This window comes from Synchiropus splendidus, chromosome 4, assembly GCF_027744825.2.
Source record: "Synchiropus splendidus isolate RoL2022-P1 chromosome 4, RoL_Sspl_1.0, whole genome shotgun sequence".
Lineage (NCBI taxonomy): Eukaryota > Metazoa > Chordata > Actinopteri > Syngnathiformes > Callionymidae > Synchiropus > Synchiropus splendidus.
The window spans coordinates 24,199,106-24,220,777 of record NC_071337.1 but is presented as its reverse complement, the minus strand read 5'-3'; the positions used below and the strand labels follow the sequence as shown (position 1 = coordinate 24,220,777).

The window sequence follows — 21,672 nt, the reverse complement described above, 5'->3', positions numbered from 1 at the left end:
ATGTGAACAAAGGTAGAGGATGGGTTTGTTTCCCATCGTGTAAGTGAACAGCTTTTAAGAGGTTGAGGATTATTCTACTCCTCTGTGCATGCTTGACATCTTTTCAGCTTCATGCCACATAAAAAAATGTAATTCAAAGAACTTTTACAGTTTTTCTTTCAGAATAAAATGAATTAATGCTAATAACATAGATTAAACAGAAGCATATAAACTTTCTTTCGCAGGAAAGATTTTTGCATCACATTATACAATGTGATTTCACAAGAGATAACACTGCTGGATGGAAATGATGGGTTTAGAACAAATGCAGTTCTGTGCACCTCACTCATCTCAAGAGCACGTTCACTCTGATGATTCCATGCTCAGAGTCAACTTCAATTTGATTATAAAACCTCTTATTATTTAGGTGACTTTTTTTAAAATCCAGTCCCTCCTCCAGTGTATGTCTAGAAAACTGTGATAAAATGTTTAGCAGTCTGGTCTTGCAGCTACATTGACCCCAATCATTGCAAAGGCTTGAATTTAACTCTAAAATGCGGCAATAATTGGAGTAGGGTGAAAACAAGTTCAGTGTAATGAATTTATATTCATTGATTACTTACTGAAAAATGATATGCATGTTAAACAGCACATTAAAATGATTTCATTTTTTTTATCTGGAGTAAAACATCCTGTTTAATGTATACAAGAGAAAACATGGTAACAGTTTTTCTTTGCTTCACGCTGCAGATTATTTCATAATTCACAAACTGACTCATTATTTATGCAATAATATTTACTATCTAACTCATAATCTAACTCGTCTGGTACTTTGTGATCACAGGTGAATCCACGACTAAGTGAAAATAAAGCCACCAGATAATGAAAACAGAGCCACACAGCCAGCACTGATCGGAACAGGTTCATTTATTTCAGTAACCAAAAACAAACAGTGAAATAGCTCTGCCCAATGGTGACGCATGTTATCCAGCCTACAGCTAACGTAGCAATCTCCGCTAATGATAACAAACAAAAACACACTTTCCGCGTTCATGTTACTTTGCGCTAGCTTTGCCACAGAAGATGTCTGGCTGTTAGCCAACCATTCGGGCTGCACCAGGACTCACGGTGGTGGTTTAACTGGAAAGAAAAGGATGGAGCGTTTCTTGAGTGGATCTACACTGGTGTGATAAATAGCCAAAGTCCCTCCCATGGTCATCTTCCTCACGCCTGTCTCACTTTAGCAGGGGTGATGGTCAGGAACCCTCTTCCTGCAAACACAAGCACAAAACCTCAGGAAGCTTCGATAGGATTTTCACTGCTCCACCTTAGTAGGCACTGTGTGGTCAAGGAGCCAGATGAAAAAGCCACGTGATGAACTGACCTAGGTGCAGCTTTGATGATGTTGTCGACTCTCAGGATCATCTCAGCTGCCTCAGATGCACTCAGCAGAACCTGACGCTTCACCTGGAAGGACTCCGTGATCCCCAGCTCAGCCATGTCGCCCACAGTGCCTTCAGTCATGTCTGGAGAGAAGAAATAAATAAATGCCCGTCGCACATCTGCTCACACTGACTGCAGCAATATGAACTTCTGAATAATGTCGGTTTCCTGAACAACAACTCACTCAGGCCAAAAGTGTTCTTGTTCTCCTGGTGAGCGGCTCTCAGTTGGGCCACCAGTTGGGCGCTGTCGTAGCCAGCGTTGTCAGCAATGATGGTTGGAATCTAGGAACAGACACGACACCAAGCCAAGTCAGTAAAACAGAAACTCTCTTGAGCTGACACGCAGCAAGCTGTGACGGTTCCCTTCCCCACTGACAGCAGAATCACTAGATATTTCCCAGCCAGATAAAAGATTGTACTCTTAGTGGGTAATCCAACTTCTCATGCTGGCCCCTAAGGTAAAAAGCCATTACCAAAACCAGACCCATCTCAAAAAGAACAATAGTGCGCCTGAATCTTTTCATTGGCCTGTAAAAGGAATCGGGCACGGAAAGAAACAGAAACAATCCTCTCATGCTTTCAACAATTCCAATCTGAGCGAAGGCACATTAGAGTTTGTGGATGTTTGTTTACCATTCTCAGAGCTTTGGCAAATGAGTCCATAGCAACAGCTTCCTTTCCTGGGGTCCTGCTGGCCAAATCGCTCACCACCTTTGCCATTAGCATCTCAGAGCATCCTTTATGAGAGGGACAAAACTTCTCAGACACGTGGTTGTTTATGTTCCACAGGTCTTTCCCTCAGCAAAGCTTTACCTCCTCCGAAGACTGTCCGTGGCTCCTTCACCGTCTGAGCCAGCACACAGAGAGCGTCGTGCAGCGAGCGCTCAGCCTCATCCAGGATCTGCTGAGTGGCTCCTCTCAGTACAATGGTGCAAGCCTCACCTGGAAGCGTCAGTGGGGAGAGAATGATCATCAGGACCCTTGATGCAAGTACGGTAGAAGCAAGTGTATCACGTCATACCCATTTCCACTCCAGAGAAGTGGATCAGCATGTCCTCGCCGATCATCACCTCTTCAATGAGCTTGCAGTGGCCGAGCTTCACCATCTCAGGATGGTCAAAGGTAGATGTGATCTCACCACCTGAAGCCAAAGAATTTTTAACTCTAAAGTTCAGAATTATTATTGCCAATCTCGTGGATCTCTGTTGCAGATCACCACGGGCAGTTTAAGTCCTTATTTAAAGATACATAGAGAAAAACGCAAAAAAACTGCACAGGTCTATAGGGACAACGTTGTTCAGTACCTGTGACCAGCGCAAGACGTTCAACTCCAGCAAAGTCAGCGTGCTCAATTGCCATGACTCCTGCCTGTGCAAACAACTGCTCTGGATAGTTGTAGATCAACTGTCTGTGTGGAGAAAGAATTCACAGAAGAACCATAAGCAATAATCGTATATAATCCGTTCTACACAGGAGACTGTGTTGTTCAGTGTCTACTTCATGACCTCCTTATGACTACATAGACCAGTCGCCATAACTGATGGGACCAAATGTCTGTACCTGTTGATGAAGCAGTTAATTCCGTGTTTGAGGATTCGATCAACCTTCTCCTTCATCTTCTCTTTCTCGGCCAGTTCAATCTCTGCAACCTTAGCAGTGGAGTCAACACGAACCCTCGAGCCAAAGATCTGTCAGGGAAACCATCCAACTTAATACAGAAATCCGTCCCAACAGTGAGCGCATGTTGCAGGCCAAATGTGGTGTTCCACTATCGTCTGGGCTGGTAGATGAGCAGCTCTCACTCCCACCTTGATCTTGTCTGTGTCCATGCCGGTGTTAGCAATCAGGATGTTAGCATTCTCCAGCCTTTTTGGTTGGTTGACGCCAATCTTCTTGTCCAGCAGGAAACCTAAATAAAATCAGTCATGCATTACATTGAAGCAATACAACACTGAAGGAGCAGGTGAGGTCACATGATCCAACCTTCATCCAGGTAGGAGTCTGTGAGACTGCCGCCCAGCTTCTTAATGACATGGATGGCCTCCAGGTTTCCAGAACCCTTGAGCCTCAGGACCGCATTGACAGCCAGCTTGGCGAAATGGTCTTTATGGTGAGTCAGGAGTTTAGAGGACAGCGTCGTACGAGAGATGTTCAGCAGATCTTCTTGGAACCGAGCGTCATCATTGCTACAAGATACAAACAGCTTGTCTTAAGAGGGCATCAGTATGAAAACAAAAAATGTATTTAAGTATATTTGATCCTATAAAACCACTTAACATATGGGGAACAATCACCTGTGGTCAACAGCCACTTCCTTCAGAGCCTCTCTGGCCACCTGTGTGGCCTTCCTCCAGCCAGAGATGATGGTCTGAGGATGGATTTTCTTAGCAATGAGAAGCTCTGCCTCCTGTCATGACAGAATAAAGCAGAATTATATAAGGGGTAATGTTGAAAAATGTCTTGTTAAAATAGCATAGTCAAGATTCAGATCACATGTTGATTTCAGGACCAAATATAAGGCTCAACTTCAGAATCAGCTTTACTGCTAAGGTCAGTGTTGATCTCACCAACTACGAAAGTGCTTTGGAACAATATGCAATAATAATAATAATAATAATAAACAAAATATCTAATAAATAAAACAAAAAATCTGATAAACGTAAAAAAGGAATAAAAATTAACATTAATAATAATAGAAATAACTAGTTAATAAATAACCCACAAACAACAAGGGCTGTTCAAGAATTCAACAGTCTGACGGTGCAGGGGAAAAAGCCGCAACCTCGTGCCAGAAGGAAGAGGGGAGAAACAGCCCTCAAGCAGTTGTCCAAAAGGAAAATCAATACATTTCAACAGCTATTATGATCCTTCACAAACGAAGAAGACTCAACTTACCCGGAGCAACTCAGCAGCCAAAACAGTCACAGATGTAGTTCCGTCTCCAACTTCATCATCTTGAACCTTTGACATGTCTGAAAAGAAACACAGTTCACATTTAAAAAAAATAAAATAAAATAAAAAATAAATAAAATAAAAAAAATCGGATGCTATTTTAATTAAAACATTTTTAACTTACCAACCAGAACCTTGGCGGCAGGGTTATCGACACCAATGGCCTTCAGGATGGTTGCGCCATCATTAGTTACTGTGACGGTTGCACCTTTTCCTCCACTAAGCAGAATCTTATCCTGCAAACAAAACAGACATTTACTATACCACAGTGAACAACAGGGGACGCAAAAACATATTTATCAGAGCTGAACATCATCAACGTTGTTAAATGTTTTTTACAATTATTTTCCTAAAACATTTGTTTTAATGTCCAACATTGCATCATAATGAAACATAAAGCTCTAACTCAGTGAAACAGTCAACAAGCCACTTAATAGAAAAAGATGATCGTGGTAAGAATAAAGCTACTTACCATTCCCTTTGGTCCCAGAGTGCTTTTTACCAAATCCCCAATGGCAATGGCTCCCACAAAGGACGACTTGAGAAAGACACGAGCAGAGATCATTGTGGGCTCAAGAGATGGGCGATTACACAGGATAAAACCAAATGAAGAAACCCACCAATCGAGCAGTTTCTGCTTTCTCTTCATCAGCTCCATGTTTGAAGATGTTGACGGGGGCCATTGATAAGGACGCCTGAGGTGACAAGACATTGACACACAATTTAGCAAGAAATAAATAAATCAGTGAGAGCACACACCTGCATTTTCATATCCATTATAAAATACATTTTAATCACAATGGAACTCAGGTTAATTATTTTGGATGGGTAAATTAAACAGATTTTGTTTAAAGCGCCTTTGTTAGAATAAAAAAGACAATTGCAGGTGAAATATATTATAACATATATACTAGCAAAATATGGAACCACATATTATAGTCAGTTATCACACATGTCATTGCATCGTTTAAGCATTTAAGGAGTGAAAAATCATTGGATTCAGCTCAGCCATTACCAATCAAGGATTGGTAATATAAAGAAGAAAAAGATATATATATATATATATATATATATATATATAGCCCATCAAGGGTTCTTGACGTAGGCGTGGACGCAACCATTTATTCCGAGGAACCATAAACGCACCGGCAGTCATCCTGGAAACCGCTAGAAGCTTTAGGAACTATTACACAGCAATCACCGAGACATCAATAACCATAAACGCGCCCGTTTAAAAACAACATGGCAGTGTAATTTCTTGCCGTCTCAAAAGAAAACACGTGTTTGTTATTAAAAATGAAGGTTTCGATCGCCTATATATGGACATGGGTGCATTGACAGCAACAAAGACAAGCTACACTAGCATGCTAACTACTGCCACTACAGACAATGTTATACAACGTTTGACCACTTACCAATGAGACAACTCTACCATGGTGTTAGCAGTCGACTGAAAACGCCGCTAACTAATACATGGCACCACCGAGAGGAAACCCCACGTAGTTGGCGGAGCAGCTAAAGCATTCACAATGCCCATGTGGTCGCCGGGTAGCATCGCATGCTAACGCCGCTTTGAATACACGACTAACAATAGCCTATTAACTGTTTACATGAATCCATATGGTCTACACACAACGAAGAACGAATTCATAAGGATGCGACATTGCTAGGACACAAAACAAACTGGAATAAGAGGCATGAAACTCACCATGATGTCTGTGGTGCTGGGCACTCAACGTAGAAGGGCTGGACCACGGCGGTGACGTAATACGTAAAGGACGCAAAGCCTCTTCAAAGAGATCACGGAAATAGTCGTTTTGGAAATACGTTCACGTTCAAGGGTGGAAGGAGACGTTGTATAATTCATTGATTTATTATCGATGCCGCCAAGAATTTGAATGAAAGCCAAGTGTTACCATGCAGGAAATTTCACAGTGGTTTTGTACACTATTTCCGCATCGAATGACAAATGACTTGAAGCACAATGAAAGTGCCCTCAGTGATGCAACAAAACAGTGTTTCATGTATTGCAATATTATTTGGGGAAGCATGGTCTCTGGAGTTTCAGGTAGGCAGGTGACCGGCATCCTCTGACATCAGTTTTACTCTGTTCTTCTCCTATGTTGAGGCCAAGCCGAGAGCCGCTGAAATGTTAGTTTGGCCCTTTCATCCTTGCTTTTTCTTCAGGCCCCGCCTTTGTCTTCTGTGATTGGCCGGCTGTACAGGTAGACAGTAGATATGCATGGGGAACATCTTGAAGTAGCTGCTGACCCAGGGTCTGCAGGGGGTCAACATGACAGTCAGTGCTCCATCGATCGATGAATACTTATTTAATCTACAATCAAAGCACGTCTAGTCTTTCCATTGTTCTAATAGTGTTACTTACTTAGCCACCCGTTGACTCAGGGTCAAGTAGCGGAGATCCTGCCAGAGGAGTTTGTTCTCTTGTCTCCATAGAAACTCGTCTTCCTGTCGCCGTTCCATGTCCAGACGCAGAGACTCTCTGAGCTCAGCTTCAATACATCCGAGCTGGTCACAAAAAACGAATTGACAAAACTCTTTCGATTTGCAAGTCATTATTAGTCATGTTTCTGGGTTAGATTAAAAAAATTGATGCCGAAACGTTTGCAGAAAGTTTTGGATCGTTGGATGATTCTTTGCAGGAACATCTACCTCCTCCAGCAGGCTTCTGTTTTCATCCACGATCCTCTGCTGATCTGGACGGTCCAGGGATGTTGGTCGTGTCCTCACTTCTCTGTGCTCATCCTGTCTGCTCGCAGGATTTTTGGAGCCCACACTTTGATTTGGGACGATTGGCGGGAGGAAGCAAGTGCTGGGGGAAAAGAGGAAAACAGTTCATTTTTCACCACCACAACTTTTATCATCATTGTTTTATCCACTTATTTTTCGATTAACATTTATTTTCTTTTATGAATTGATTTATTTTTGTCATTTGGCCATGGAGGAGTTCCAACTGTTCGCTGCTCTCAATGACACTTAATGTGTTGTATATAAATAAACAGATGAACCGATATTCTCTTTAATTGTATATTTCCCTATTAAACATTGTATTTACCACGCTGCAGTTATAATTGAGTATCTTTAATATTTCTATATATTTTAAATATTTTGAGCAAATGTCTGTTTTCTTTATCATTTGTATTTTTTAAGACACAGATATTGTTGCAAATTAAAATTCTGAACTGAATCTGATCAGTGTAACCACTATCCTTCAGTTAAGATCAGGCTTCAGTGGAGAGTATCAATCTCAAACACTGAACACATGCAGTAGTGTTACAGACTCACTTGAACTCTACCTTGGAAAAACAAACCCCACTCACTTCTCTTGCAGACAGAACACACATAAGTCATTTATGTAAAAATCTGTTGCATTCTTTCCTTCAGTTGTCTACGGCCAGGGCATCATAGCTTCACCTCATTGAAAGGGATTATTCTGTCGACCAACAAACCACATCTAAATGAGTTTTATTTCTAGCTCATCATAATTACAGCTTCCTGCAACATAATTATTGGTCACTTGCTGTGAACCTTCTCACCTGTGTTCTCTGCTGTCGCTCTCTTCCTTAATCAGAGAAAGATGGCGGGCTCCCATCATGCTCTGCAGAAGACACACACCGTGATCAGGTGTCACTTAATTACACATTCTCAGCAGAGACAGAAGTTGAGAAGGAGAGGAGAGACAGTTTCACCCCTGACACGAGTTTCCGTGGTGACAGGAAACATTTGTCCATCCGTCTCCAGACGGACAGGGGACACCATGGGTGACTCATGTTTGTCATGTTGCACTCGTGCTGACAAGCTTCTTTACAAAGAAGAAGCTCCACTTGTCCTCATAAAAATCAGATGATCTGCACAGTGCGGTCCAGGGCACGTTATATATTATTATTATTCTTTTAATTACGACTATTTCAATAATAAAAATACTATTTTATCTTCCCATTTTATCTGTTATCCTACCCCATTTTTATAGTTACAGTAAAATAACATACTTTAAGTAAAGTTAAAAATGTGCGTCTATGATTTATCCTGAGAATCTTTATATAACATGAAACAATATATTATTGTTTAAGCACATAAAATTACAGAGAAATGTCACTTTTTTCCCATTTTCTTTGTTTTAGAATACTTTTTCTTCTGTCGCTTTGTCGGCCCCTCAGTACAGTAATATGTAATGTGGCCCCTCAGGACATTTCTTTTGCCGTATTCTGAGCAGATGCTACAAATGTGATGCATAGACTCACCATGAGCGAGGTGTCCATCTTGACCCTTCCGTCCTGCGAGCGCTTCTCTCCTGCAACTTTAGCTTCTGCCGCTGACCCGTCAGTCCGACACCTAATTAGTTTTGTGTGTGGCCCTCCTCCACCTGAATTAGTCATCAGTTGGTGTGACTGTGTGTCTTCCCTGCAGACGCTCCAGGAAACTCACTTTCTTCAAATAAAAGAATGTGTTTGACGTACCATGAACACTGTATTTATTTCCAACTGCTTTTCCCAGCCGGTCAGGGAGCAGTGTAGCCAGGTGCCAAGCAGAGTGCACTGGGGGACACAACCACTCACTATTATGTAGATCACAGTGAATGTTTGGTTTTGACAGGGTTTGCACAGCAGTCATGATACACAGAATCTATTACAACAAATGAGCAAGATTTACTTTGAAATGTTTGGATAAAAAGTCAGCTTTATTCATACTTAGCAGACACCAGTCTTCAATTAAAATCTCTTACATACAAGTGCATCGAGAACAAAACAACAATCCACAAACAAAAGGTGGGAAACATAGATTTCATTACAAAAATTTAAATGTTCAAATGTGACATGAAAGACGTCCTACTACTTGGCTGGATGGTCTCCCTTTCGAAACCAAAATGATGGTTCAAAACTGGTTTAAAAACAGCAGTTGCATGGTTCAAGTTTTTATCTCAGTCATTGCAGCGTCTGTAGAAGTGGAAGTGGTAGTCTGTGAAGAGCGCCCCCCCAAAGTGATGATCGGTACTGCAGTCTGCCAAGCCCTGTCGTGGCATGAGAATGAGAATAGGTCAAACAGGCGCACAAAAAAAACGGAAAATTTAAACAAACTCCTAAAAAATATTGCAAGGTGAAATAAAATGATTCAGAATAAATTCAAAAATGATGCTTTACTTACAGCAACAGTGGCACGAAAATGATAAGAGCTCCGGTAAAGTCGAGCAACGTGGAGGGGCCATTCATGCTCACCCTGCAAACATACACACCAACAACACGTTAGTTCATATTCTATTACAAACAAATAAACTTTCAGGATTAGTCAGACCACATATGATCAAAAAAGTGTTTCACTGGTGTGTTTAATATTCAAGAAATAAATAGACACTGAGTGAATCAATTCCATATTGTGCAAAAAACCTTGTTGCTCCAAGTGTTTACTATGAACAAATTCACTTATTTCAGAATTCAATTCAAAGTCGCAACATTTAGAGTCCAAACTAAAGACGTTTGAGTCAGTTGTGGACGCTGTGCATCTGGTATTTTGGCTTCGGCTGACATGGTGATTGACGGCCTCACTGGCAGCCCAACTGTGATTAGCATGTTGTCATCTCGATGACACTCGTTCATTATTCATCCACCACTTGTTCTGCGTTATTGACTCCCGCAGTCACTGAGGTGGCGAACAAAACAGACATTCTTCAATACAAACAAACTGCCTTCTTCTATATTGCCCCTCATTGGCTTTACAGTCCACCAGGGTGTACTTCTTTTTTATTTACCAAATGAATAAATAAATGTGATTTATTAAAAAAAACAAACAAAAAAAACTTAAATAGAAATGCATCATCATACCTGTGTGTTTCCTGGATATCTGATCCCATTGACAGTGTTTATATCCAAAAGTGAAGAACAAACCTCCGACTCCACAAAACTACAAAGATGGACGACCAACACCTCTGTTGAGCTACAACACAGACAACAAGGCAAGTCAATAAGCTTCATTCATAATGTCACTTTTCATGCTCACAATAATTCGGCATTTACAATGTCAAACAATGACCAACAGGACTAGACTTCTTCATTTAATAAAAAAATGAGACTCCATCATCATTCATTCATTCCTTCATACTTCATCAGCAGGGTGACTTTCATGTTTTCCGGCACAAACTGGCTGATGGGAACTCGGAAGATAAATCTTCCTGGTCTGAAAGAGGTAAACAAAGATGTTACCAAAGTGCATGCACTGGAAGAAAATCACAAGATACAAAGCATGTTCACATTGGGGCTACGGTTTCTCTCATGCAGCATCATGTAATACACGCCTCTCACCTGCATTCATCCCTCACGCAGTACTTGCTGTCAATCACCTGCTGACTCTCTTTAATCATGATGGTGTGGATAGTTGTGTTCCTCCCTGACACGCAACACAAGTGTCCATCAGTGCTTCGCTCACACAGTGACATTCTGCACTCTGAACTTACAGTCCTGGGACTTTTTGAGCTTCTCGAAGAATATGTCATTTCCAGGCCCTGAAGGGAGAGATCCAAAATAAAAACAAGAAGGACATAAACATACTGCAACAACTCGAGGATCTAACCTTCTGGGGGAATTTCCTCTGGTGAATATGTGGTGCTGATGTTGGAGCCTGTGCTGCTCTCTGGCGACGGACAACAGTACACCTGCTGGCAGTAGAGCAGGTCACAGAAGTCCACATCAGGGGGCCAAGGCCCTGAAGGCGTTGTTGGTGAGGCTATAAAAAGATATCATATTTTAAATGATTTACTATTGTTAAGCAGAGTATTGAGCTGCGAGCTTTACAGTACCTGTCTGTGAATCTGTGGGCAACATCGGAGCCACAGTGCAGTTACTGAAGAAAAGCAGCAAAGACAAATGCATCTCAGTAACATTGGCACCATTAATAAGATATATGTTATAAAGAGTCATCACTAGCTCACAAGAACAGAACCATCAATATAGGGAAGGTTGTTGACAATGAGTTCATTGATAACGGACCACCGTGATGGCACTAGACCAGTGACACTGCTCTAACATGATTGAGACTATTGTTTGTAACCTACTTGTGAAACGTTGCAACTCAAAGTGCAGAGTAAAAATTCATCGCCCGCTCAAGAACATCACCTGTAGCCAGGGAAGGTGACTGAGTTGTCCTCCTTCAGTGTCACCAGGTAGAGCGTGGTGATGGAGATGACGCTGCACGAAATCGACATGAAGGACAAAACTATAACTATGTCTTTCACGACTGCACGTGGCTTCGTCGCTCACCAGAAGGCCATGGTAGCTAACAGGGTGAAGACGCTGGCCTTAAAGACCTTGTGCTGCATGCAGTCATGGTACTTGTGACTCCAGCCTTCCTTCTGTTCCTTCCCTGGCTTACCGGGGTCAGGACTTGGAGCTACAGATGTACAGCTTTGTTTCCTGAATTTCCTAGGACCAAAAAGAAAATGTATGTCACTTGATCATAACATTTTAATTTCTGTTTTTTTTACCTGGAAGAGAGAAAAAAATGTACCATTTTAATGCTAAGTGAAATAAAAAGCAAACTACTGCAGCAGAGTGAAATACTGAGTTTCACAATCCAATAAATCAAACAGTAGCCTTCAGTGGCTTGACTGTCCTTGACCTTTGAACCGCTTTGTCACACACATTCATTGCTTTTATATAATTAATGAGCTGTGTTTGCTGAACCTGTTTACTGGCTTTTCAATACACTGGAATATATCTAGTGAGCTTTTCATTGTAAAGCCAGTTCCTCACCCCACCTGCAGTTAACACGAGGCTCTAATGTAGATATTTTAAATGCAAACTAGGGCACAGTTTACAACAGCAACAAAACTAATCACCTCACAATCACAGAGGCCACTGATGAAAATCTCTTTCTTCCGATGAGTGATTGCTTCACAGACACAAAATCTAGCGTCCAGTTGCATAAACTCTCAGTCCATCTCCTGAACTGAGAATCCATGTTTGAGTCCTTCAGTGTATTTCAACTGCCAGATTAAAACTTCTCCCTCACCCTTGCTGTCTCTGCAGTGTTACATTCAGTTATTCACTTCTTGAAGGACATCTGACTGCAAAAGACTTGAGCAAATACGTTTTTATTTATCTCAATCCTTCCACTCATTCGAGACACAAATGTGTGGCGGTGATTACCCAGTAGAGCGCAGGCTGCCACTCATGCTCTTGAGCTTCGCCAGTCGTCGGTTCCAACCCTCCAGCTCTTTTATTCGCGTCTCAAGGTTGTCTGTCAGTTTGGTAAGCTGCTGCACCGCTCCGACATTCTCCATGAAAATCTGATCCTGCAAGAGAAAGTATTGAATGAGAGTGGTTCCACATGAATTCTTTTATTTTCTGCAAAAATTAGGGCTGAGACTGTCAGAGATTAACACATATGAATCTTCTTTCACAGGGAACATCTTTCATTGCACCAATTCCATCCACACCACATCATAAAATGTGATATTAGAACCAAAATATCATGATGAAGCAGACCAAATGAAATGATAGATAGTTTATAAACATGACATGATGAAGCGTGCACCTTATCGACCATGAGGAAGTTAGGGATCGTCTCTCCATCAGCACAGGTGACATCCCCCACTTCTTTTACTGCTGACGGCAACAGCTCCTTCACTTCCTGGGCCAGTATTCCTACATAAGCACATTAGGGGGCAGTAAATGGGAATGAAGGAATTATTAGAGTTATTCTGTAACTACAGCAGGGTACTACAGCACTCTTGTGATGCCAGGTGTAATGGCAAACCCATTGTTCTATTTTAAATTTATCCTATTTCGTTTGTTTATTTATCTGCAGATGGTACTTAAAATTACAAGGAAACAACAGCGTTTAATTTCACTAAACATTTGACCTACAGGTGAATTACTATACATCCAAAGTTCTTGAAAATCACACAGCTGACTCTTTCTGTACCTGTCTGGTGGCTGTGATCTATGCCCATTGTGGAGGCAAACTCTGGTCGGTAATCAAATTCAACAAGTCTCATTTGGTTGATTCGCTTCAGCTGCTGCTCAGAGTCCACCTAAAATAACAACAACAAAATGTTTGTGCATATATTCAGAAAGATGTCATTTTTTCCCCACATGTTGCGTATTTCCACTTAATCATCTGTTGAGCATTTGGACTGAAATCTAGTCCTGGTGTGTTTAGCAGTTCAATAGTTCCCCTCCCAGCACAGTTCCAGCCAACTCACAACACAGTTCCAGCACAGTTCCAGCCAACTTCCAGCACAGTTCCAGCCAACTCACAACACAGTTCCAGCACAGTTCCAGCCAACTTCCAGCACAGTTCCAGCAGCCGGAGTGACCTCCTTCTTTTTGAGGTAGTGTCTTTGAATAATGTTTGTCACAATGTGTCTCAGGTGAATAGGTGACACCATCCATCTTTGCTTCCTCCGAGGGGTACAACCCCATGTCCTCTCAAATCCATGCATGACCACGAATATAAGGCTGGTTTCTGTGTGTTTGTGTTTGAAATGTTTTTTTTCTTTGACATTTTCTAATGTTCATTTTATCATAAGAAGCACAATAAGCTACACCTTTGAATGAAAGGTGGTATTTAAACCAAGCTTGAAATAACAAACACCTCACCTCATGTATGTTCTCCTTGGCTCTGCTGTCTGACGGCTGCATTACGGTGCCCATCACTTTGGCATTTCCACACACGACAAGGGCCTCATCAGGACTGTCGGTGTTGATGCCGACTCTACCTTGACAGACCAGAGTGTCTTGCTGTGCTCCACGCTGCCATAAGGGATCCCCATCTATCTCAAACTGACCCGGGTTTGAAGCCTGAAAAGCACAACATGGAATCTCAGTCAATGTGGTTATTCATTTGCCGTGATCATTGGAGCCACATTCATAAATGAGACAAAACACAGGACCACTAATTCTGATGTTGCTGTATTGATACGTTCATACCCTGACAATGATTTTCTCAGACATCAGCGCAGTCAGAAGAAAACATTCTTCTTTCACTGATGCATACAGAGCCACCACCATCTGGAAATATCTTAAGAAGGACATATAAATTCAGCACCACATGCATTTTTTAAAACTCACTTCAAACAACTCACACACACCTCTGGTCCGGGTTGGGCTTGCCTTTCTTCCTCATGTTGTTGGCAGTTGTTTCGCTGAAGTGCAGGCGGCCGAGCGTTACCTTGGTTATTTTACCCCCGGGCAGACTGACTCTGAGTTTAAACCAGACTTACATTATCATCTTCAACTATTAAAATGGCTTTATTTTTAACAATTCCATGACATAAGCATGACAGTGTGAACTTTACCTCGGAAGGTTAAAAAGTATCACTCCAGCTGGCGGTCTAAAATCTTTGATGTGTCATAAAGTTACACACACCGAGACTTTTAGGTTCAAATGAGGCTGTTGAACTGAAAAGCTCACTTTTTTCCACAAGCAGCATGTAATGAGGAGGATGGTGACATGCTTTAATGCAGTCTGAACACTCACTTACACAATACATTCATGATTAATAAAAGTGAATCTAAAAACACACGTTGTTCCTTTTAAAAATAAGAGGTATGCAGCCCCAGAGACCCCTATTGACCAGCTGCCATTGCTGACAACCTTGGGTTTCTACTGTGAATCAGTGCCTTGTACAGTATACTTTTGTCTCTATTATAGCCGAATTCCACAGGAATTCCACCACTCTTGTGACGGGATGAGCTTGTAAGCTCCGCCCCCCTCATCCAATGGATTAGAATGGAAAAGATTCCTACCTGACTGGATGAAAAGGCTTCTTGCTGCGGTCAGGTTGAGACTGCTCAATAGTCACCTGGTAACTGGGAGCTTCACGCTGTGGCAGAGGCAGAGGCGAACATTAAAGATGAACTTGAAATAGTACACTCCAAAGACGTATAAATAAAATAATTTAGTTGTGCTGGCGAAAAATAATGACCTTAACTCCAAAAACTTTTATGAGGAAATGGTCCACAGCTTGAGGTCCTCTAGGTGTGCGGATGTACGGCGCCTCTGCCACAACTCCAATATGAACTGTGACCTGGAAGTGGTTCTTCTTTTGGCAGATAAAAGACTCATCAAAAGGCGAGTAGTTGAAACCTTTGTCTGTCTCAACATGATAAGCAGGAGTTGATCTGGAGAGGGAGAAGAACAAAACCTGATAGCACCCGCTGGGCCTCCAGGGACACAAAAGCATGTGGATGCTGTTCTTACAGAGTCTGGTAGCAGCTGTCTAACAGACAACTCCACTGTTCTGGTCTGTACTGTTCCCAGCTCAGCATTTGGAATGATCCCAGGGCGCAGGAAGGATCGTTGCTATCACCCTCACAGTGGACTGTTGCCGAAGTGTTTTCTGATTCAGTTCTTCTTCTCTTATTGCTCTCTGAAGAGCTGAAAACAAATCCTTTATTATTGACGTATAAATGTTTGTTTCTGTAGCACGGTATTGACTGATCCGAGATTGTTGATGTTTTTCATAGTTCATTTTCTCAATATATTTGTTGAAGAATATCTAACATGCATTTCTAGTGGATTCAACTTTGCCAAAGAAGAATCTGAGGACAGTAGCGCAATAGGGTTGTAAAGGTTTGGCGACTCACAGTATAAATTGAATGTCAAAACAGCCCTGAGCTACATTGTGTTCACCATTGAGTTTATCTTACCATGTTTGCTGTGTGGTGCTCTGAGGTTGAGCTGTCTGTGATCCTACTCCCGAACACTGACCTTGACTTGTGCAGGGTACAGAGTAGCTGTTGGAGGAAGGTTTGGTTGGAGAGGGGGGTGTGGGTGGGGTGTAGGTCTGATAGCAGTGGTTGGGATTTGGGTAAAATAAGTGTTCAGATGAGTGATGACCGTGTTGAGGGATGCAGGCAGGTGGGGAAGGCGAAGTCCCAGACTTGATGCCAGTGTTGTCCAGGGCGTGGTGTGGATTGTGAGGGAGCAGGTCAGGGTGGACGTAAGTGGAGCCTTGATCCCTGAAGCGACATGAGGACGAAGGAGCTGGCTGTCTTGGGTACTGTTCCTGAAGAGACCTCTGGCCGAGCCAGTAGCGGTGCTCCTGTTGTAGATCTGATAAGGTACAAGGAAAGTTTTACTCTCTGATGAGTGTGTTGCTTCCTAATTCAATTGAACGGCTGAATATTTGATACCGGGAATCTGCGCAGGTGAACAGGCCTCTGAGCAGGAGTCAGGAGGCGAGTCAGGCAGCATGCTGGGGAGGTTTTGAACACAGTTAAACAGAGATCTGCAACGAAAACAGTCCAAATGTAAATGCACTTAAAAAGGTTGCTGGACATTATTGTATCTCTACTACAAATATCAGGGTCACTAATCACTCCGATGTTTTTAACACATCATGAATCTGACATATGGATATCTGTAAGAAAAGTGGTCGGCCGTTCAACAAGCTCATTTTGAAAGAAAATATAACTCTGCACTTTGGCTCCACTTTCTGCCCCAGATACAACCACGTTATTACGCAAGTGAAACACGTACCCAGATAGTTAACTAGGTCAACATGTCCAGGTTTCTCAACACAACTGTTCATTAATTGCATTTTGAGGACAACTCTTACAAGTTATTAGGGTCCATGTCAGTGCTGAGGTATTGCTCCAGGATGCTGGTATCCACGGCAACCGAACTGTCCAGCACCCCACTCACATCCTGACCTGCAAGCACAACACAACTCAATAGAGCTACAAATGTGCCCTCAATTGTTTGTGAAACAAGCAATATATATGATATAAGAGCAGTGGAACACAGCGGTCCAAACCCAGAACAGCAAGAACCAAAACTGTGGTCATGGTGTACTGGACACAGTGCCATCAATAAGACCATGCCGAAACATTTGTGAACAGTAAGATCCAGGTTTAATCAGTAAGTGGAGTCATAAACTTCACTGACTTTTACCTGATCATAAACCAACACCTAAACCACCAAAGCACATACCACCATGACTGCATGCTTTGCTGGCCACTTGATCAAGAGTTTCACAAAGGCTTAAGCCTTTATTGCTCAGTTGAAACTACTGGATTACGTACTGCAATACTGTCAAGCAACATCACTGTCAAATGTGGTTGTTATCATCATAATGGACTTGTCACCAATTTTCACTTTATCTTGACTCTTTTTATCGATTCTTGGATGACGATGAATCACTTGTTACAACACATCTCCATCAGCCATCCACTGGATTTAAGGATTCAGTTTTAGGCTTGAATTCTATGAATGCAGTGTTGTTGAGTCTTTGTCCTTCCAACAGTATTTTGGTTATTTTCTGTGTGTTCACTGAGGTTAAGTAATGGAAACCAGATTACACATGATAGAAAAGACACTTATGGATGAGTGCATCTATTTAGAAACACAATCTAAACAGAACATCCCCTAAAATATCGTCTAAAAATTGTCAATGAAATGATCAAAAAGATTACTGGTGTTTAGGGGAAAATTGTAATAGGTCCCTAATATTCTGATTCAAAGCAATAAATATTTGATCAGCACACTGCTTTATTTTAAAGTATACCATCCGCCATACCACACCGCTATACCATTTCACATACTGAGAGGAAGTTTGATTTACCACTGAAGAACTGCTGCAGGGCCTCGTTTTCCCCCACAACCTGAAGAGGCAGACGTCCAACCCCAGGCTCCATTCTGTCCAGATGTTGGTGCTGCTCTCAGGTGACAACACAGACCTGCCGGGAGGGGAGCCAACAAAACCTCAGCATCAGCAGAGCATGCTAACCACCAAACCAGCAAAAGAAAAACAAAAACAACTAGCAGAGAAAAGATAATTTAAAAATGACACATTCTTTAAGAACAACTAGCGGAACTAAATTGAAATATGTCAATATCAAAGTCAACACATGTTGAAAAACTGAACAAAAGATAGATTTATAACATTTAGTAGTCCTGCCATTATTACATAGTAGAATGTATGGGGTTTCCAAAAACCTTTTTCTGCCTCAGAATATATTTCAATCATTTTCAGCTGTCATTGAAATTCTGAAGAATTATTGGATAATGGTTGAAAAAGAAAAAGACTTTTACAGTGTCCTCTTCAGGTACACCGTATTGCGGCACACGCATGAATCCAGAGCAGGATCAAGAGAGGTGTGACTTGTTCCACAGCATAAATTAAAAAGCTTCAACAATTTCAGTAGAAGAAGAAGAATTTGAGAGGATAAATCAGAACTGATCTATTTATACATATCAAACTGGCTTAACACATGACAGTCAAACACACCCGTCTGTCTCTCCAAGATGGTTGCCAGTCAGTCTGTGGTCAATCTTGTTTGTCCTCCCCGAAGCCCAGTCAGGTACAATCCATGAGTAGAGGTGGATGGAGACTCACGACCTCAACACAAGTCTGATTTGTTTCCGAGGTCCAAGTTAAGGAGAAATGTTTATTTTCCTTTTTTTTTTCTGGTCTGCGGTGACAGCAAGGGTTTTCTTTGCTCACTGAACTTTGATCTTTGAACAGCTAAAAGACATCCGGACACCTGATGTGGACACACCTGTGCCTGTGTGTGTGCGTGTGCGTGTGCGCGCGTGTGTGAGAGAGAGAGATAAAGACACAACGTCATGACTCACTCTGGTGGCCACAAAGCTGCATCAAAATGAAATCCCAGGTGTGTTTCAGCCACCCAAATGTATTTGTCAGACAAAAGAAATCATCGTATAAAATATGACTTCTCAATTTTTGCAATCGTTTTCGGTTTTTCGTGGGTGTTCTTAGGTCCAGTGTCTTCAACTGTGTGCATGTCTTTGCCAGTCGCAACGTTGAGTATTGCATTTGCAATATGTTGGATATTGCATTTGCCAGCAGGTGGCAGTGTATTGCAGCCTTTTTTTTACAAAAGCAAACTGTTCCTCACCCATAAGAAAGCTGCTGCTGATGATCAGACTGACATGTAAGGTGCCCTCAGTTACCAGGACAATACCTGCTCATAACATCTCGACCAAGAACATGGTTTGCACTTAGATTTGCCCTGGACTCATTGGCAGATGATGAAGTCCTTCTGGCTCCTATCTACCACCGGTGTAACCGTTTGATGGAAGGACTGCTCCACACTATGAAGAGTCCAACGCTTTTTATCATTCAGATCTGAGTACTACTGTCTTCTTTTACACAGCATACTTGCTGTAACTTTAAACCTAAACTGTCAAAGTTTGAGCAAAATGAACCCAAAAGCAACTATCAGTGACTCACTCTTGTTCTGCTCTGGGTAATTGCGCGATTGCCTCGGGATAAACTTGTTATGAGTCACCTCGACTTTGACTTCCAGCAGGTCAAATCAACCTGAAGCTTCAAGTCTAGAAACACATATCTTTGAGAACAAAAACATAATTGATTAGTTTCAGAATCACTCGCTCGACTTTTTGACGAGAACATTCCAGCTTGTTGACGTCTGCAGGAGAAGCTGAAAGAATGAACTACAATGAACATGTACTTCTATTTTTAGACGCCTCTCTTCGTCTTCCTAAACCTCGTTTTACACACGTCATTTCATTTTGTCAATAGCAACCTGAGAAATCGAGACTTTTGTGTCCTCATCTCCTAAAAAATAAAATTAAATTTAAAAAAAATCCAATAATGCAAACTCTGAAGTTGGTGATTCCTTTTCATTCTGTCACCTCTCTCCACAACTACTTATCGACAGAGCATAATGTAAATTGTAACTCAATGTCCATTGTAGGATCAAAAACTAAGACAGCTGGTTGTTGTGTATTTCACTGTGTTTAGGTCGTGCCTGTACAACTGTTTCTCAACCTCTGGCTGTGATTTGCTGTTTATTTACCAGTGGGTGGAGGCGAGAATTTTTAACAATGACACAAGCAGAAGACTGAGCTCAGACATTTTTTTTCCACAGCGTCACAGTAATCATTATTTCTATCATATTAACACAAGTTTTATACAAATCAACTCAAAGAAAAGTTTTTTTTTTCACCTAATTGTTAAAAACTATTTGACTTGGCCCATAAACGCGCAAAATTTTGACACGCAACTTAGTTTGCACTAAACACGCTGGGATTCAATCGCACGGTTTCTTTTTACTTCCTGTCTACAAAGCCTACAGTGCGTCGAAACTACAACGCTAGCAACACCAATATCTTTATTTAAAACTATCACTGCAGCATTATGAGGTAAAATTGTCAGGTGGGTTAAATCTCAAATGCAAACTAGTTTAGCTAAGCTAATGTGAGCTAATCTACATGACCTGCTTCATTCACTGACAACGACACACATACGGAGACAAATCATATCATATGAACATTTTGAGTCATTAATACAATAAAAGTAACATTGATCACAGACGTTTGTGGCAGGCAAATCACCAATTGAACTCCAGTATGACGCAAATGCAACACCGGAAGTAATCACAACTGTAACAAGCCAGACTTTGTTTGGGGCTGATGTTAAAGCAGATTTGTCTAAAATGGCCACTGCGACTGTCAGACGCGACCTGTTCATGTCACAAAACTGAAAAAAAAAATGCGGGATTTAAGATTGATGCTGAGTTAAATCAAACAACAACTACAGCTAAATTCTTAAAGCTCTTATTTTGTAAACGGAACTATTTTCTGTCTCGTGAATTTACCAATGTTGCCGTTCACAAATTATTTTTCTCTGCCTGTGATTTCCTTGTAGAACAATAATTTATACATTTTATTTTTTTTCTTCTTCTAATATTCGATTGCTCTTCACTTATTCAACTCTTTAGTATTTGACATCTAATTTTTTGGGGGTGCGCAATTGCGGTTTCTGTTTCAAATATCTTTCTGCGGTAATTAAAACATTTACGCATGTATTCTTTTACACTTTTCTAAAACTCTTTTTTTTTTTCAAACGTGGTCATAAAACGAAATGAAATCCGATAGCAGCACAGAATACAGACGAGTTACAGTTCAGAGCCTTTGTCTTGGGCCGTGTCTGCTGGCTTCATGGCCACTCGCCACAGTCATGAGCCTACAACGTGGCTCCTGATCTAACACTGACACTGTTGGCCTTGTTTGTTTCAGACTGCCCTGAACACGCACTGCTGATTCTTTACAAGAACTGAATATGCATGTTTTCATTTCAGGTTTGCTAACTTGTAAATGTGCTAAATCGCATCTGCATGCATGGATCAATGAGCTGGTTGACGTCAGTAATAGTAATATTGCCACGCTCCCGTGGATCATTGTGCGATTGTTTCAACTCAACTCTTTCATAGTAGAAATGACTCACAGCTGTCGTCGTGGGACTCAATTGACGGATCCTGTTAGACATAAACGGAACACAGTGACGGCCTTG

At 41.5% G+C, this 21,672-nt stretch overlaps 2 protein-coding genes across 2 annotated transcripts; both read right to left on the bottom strand.

The window, feature by feature from the left end:
* Window positions 1–886: 886 nt before the first annotated feature.
* cct2 (chaperonin containing TCP1, subunit 2 (beta)) lies at window positions 887–6,168 on the bottom strand. The gene is made up of 16 exons (XM_053864079.1): window positions 6,085–6,168; window positions 4,997–5,071; window positions 4,849–4,914; window positions 4,501–4,612; window positions 4,320–4,396; window positions 3,719–3,831; window positions 3,408–3,610; window positions 3,233–3,333; window positions 2,985–3,112; window positions 2,729–2,832; window positions 2,446–2,565; window positions 2,238–2,366; window positions 2,058–2,161; window positions 1,607–1,706; window positions 1,364–1,505; window positions 887–1,250 (listed from the first exon to the last, which is right to left on the bottom strand). The coding sequence occupies exons 1-16, from the start codon at window positions 6,085–6,087 to the stop codon at window positions 1,220–1,222; spliced, it is 1,608 nt and encodes a 535-aa protein (XP_053720054.1). The 5' UTR covers window positions 6,088–6,168; the 3' UTR covers window positions 887–1,219.
* Window positions 6,169–9,315: 3,147 nt separating this feature from the next.
* On the bottom strand, window positions 9,316–18,758 carry LOC128757210 (myelin regulatory factor-like protein). Its single transcript, XM_053862315.1, has 24 exons — window positions 18,622–18,758; window positions 17,956–18,070; window positions 16,951–17,044; window positions 16,526–16,620; window positions 16,040–16,445; window positions 15,591–15,767; window positions 15,316–15,511; window positions 15,137–15,213; window positions 14,479–14,589; window positions 14,318–14,408; window positions 13,988–14,188; window positions 13,311–13,419; window positions 12,921–13,030; window positions 12,533–12,678; window positions 11,645–11,806; window positions 11,501–11,572; window positions 11,185–11,228; window positions 10,959–11,111; window positions 10,843–10,890; window positions 10,691–10,775; window positions 10,491–10,565; window positions 10,214–10,325; window positions 9,540–9,611; window positions 9,316–9,405 (listed from the first exon to the last, which is right to left on the bottom strand). Exons 2-24 carry the CDS (start codon window positions 18,026–18,028, stop codon window positions 9,316–9,318), a joined length of 2,799 nt encoding a protein of 932 aa, XP_053718290.1. The 5' UTR covers window positions 18,029–18,070; window positions 18,622–18,758.
* Window positions 18,759–21,672: the final 2,914 nt, after the last annotated feature.

Excerpts from the sequence above, each read along its gene's own strand:
- cct2 (XM_053864079.1), bottom strand. Across the intron at positions 2,833-2,984 it reads ATTAACTGCTTCATCAACAG|ACAGTTGATCTACAACTATC; the intron begins GTACAGACATTT and ends TTCTCCACACAG. Across the intron at positions 1,506-1,606 it reads CAAGAACACTTTTGGCCTGA|ACATGACTGAAGGCACTGTG; the intron begins GTGAGTTGTTGT and ends TCTTCTCTCCAG.
- LOC128757210 (XM_053862315.1), bottom strand. The coding sequence starts at position 18,028 with ATGGAGCCTGGGGTTGGACGTCTGCCTCTTCAGGTTGTGGGGGAAAAC. Across the intron at positions 11,112-11,184 it reads GCCCACAGATTCACAGACAG|CCTCACCAACAACGCCTTCA; the intron begins GTACTGTAAAGC and ends ATCTTTTTATAG. Across the intron at positions 9,612-10,213 it reads GATATCCAGGAAACACACAG|GGTGAGCATGAATGGCCCCT; the intron begins GTATGATGATGC and ends GTATGTTTGCAG.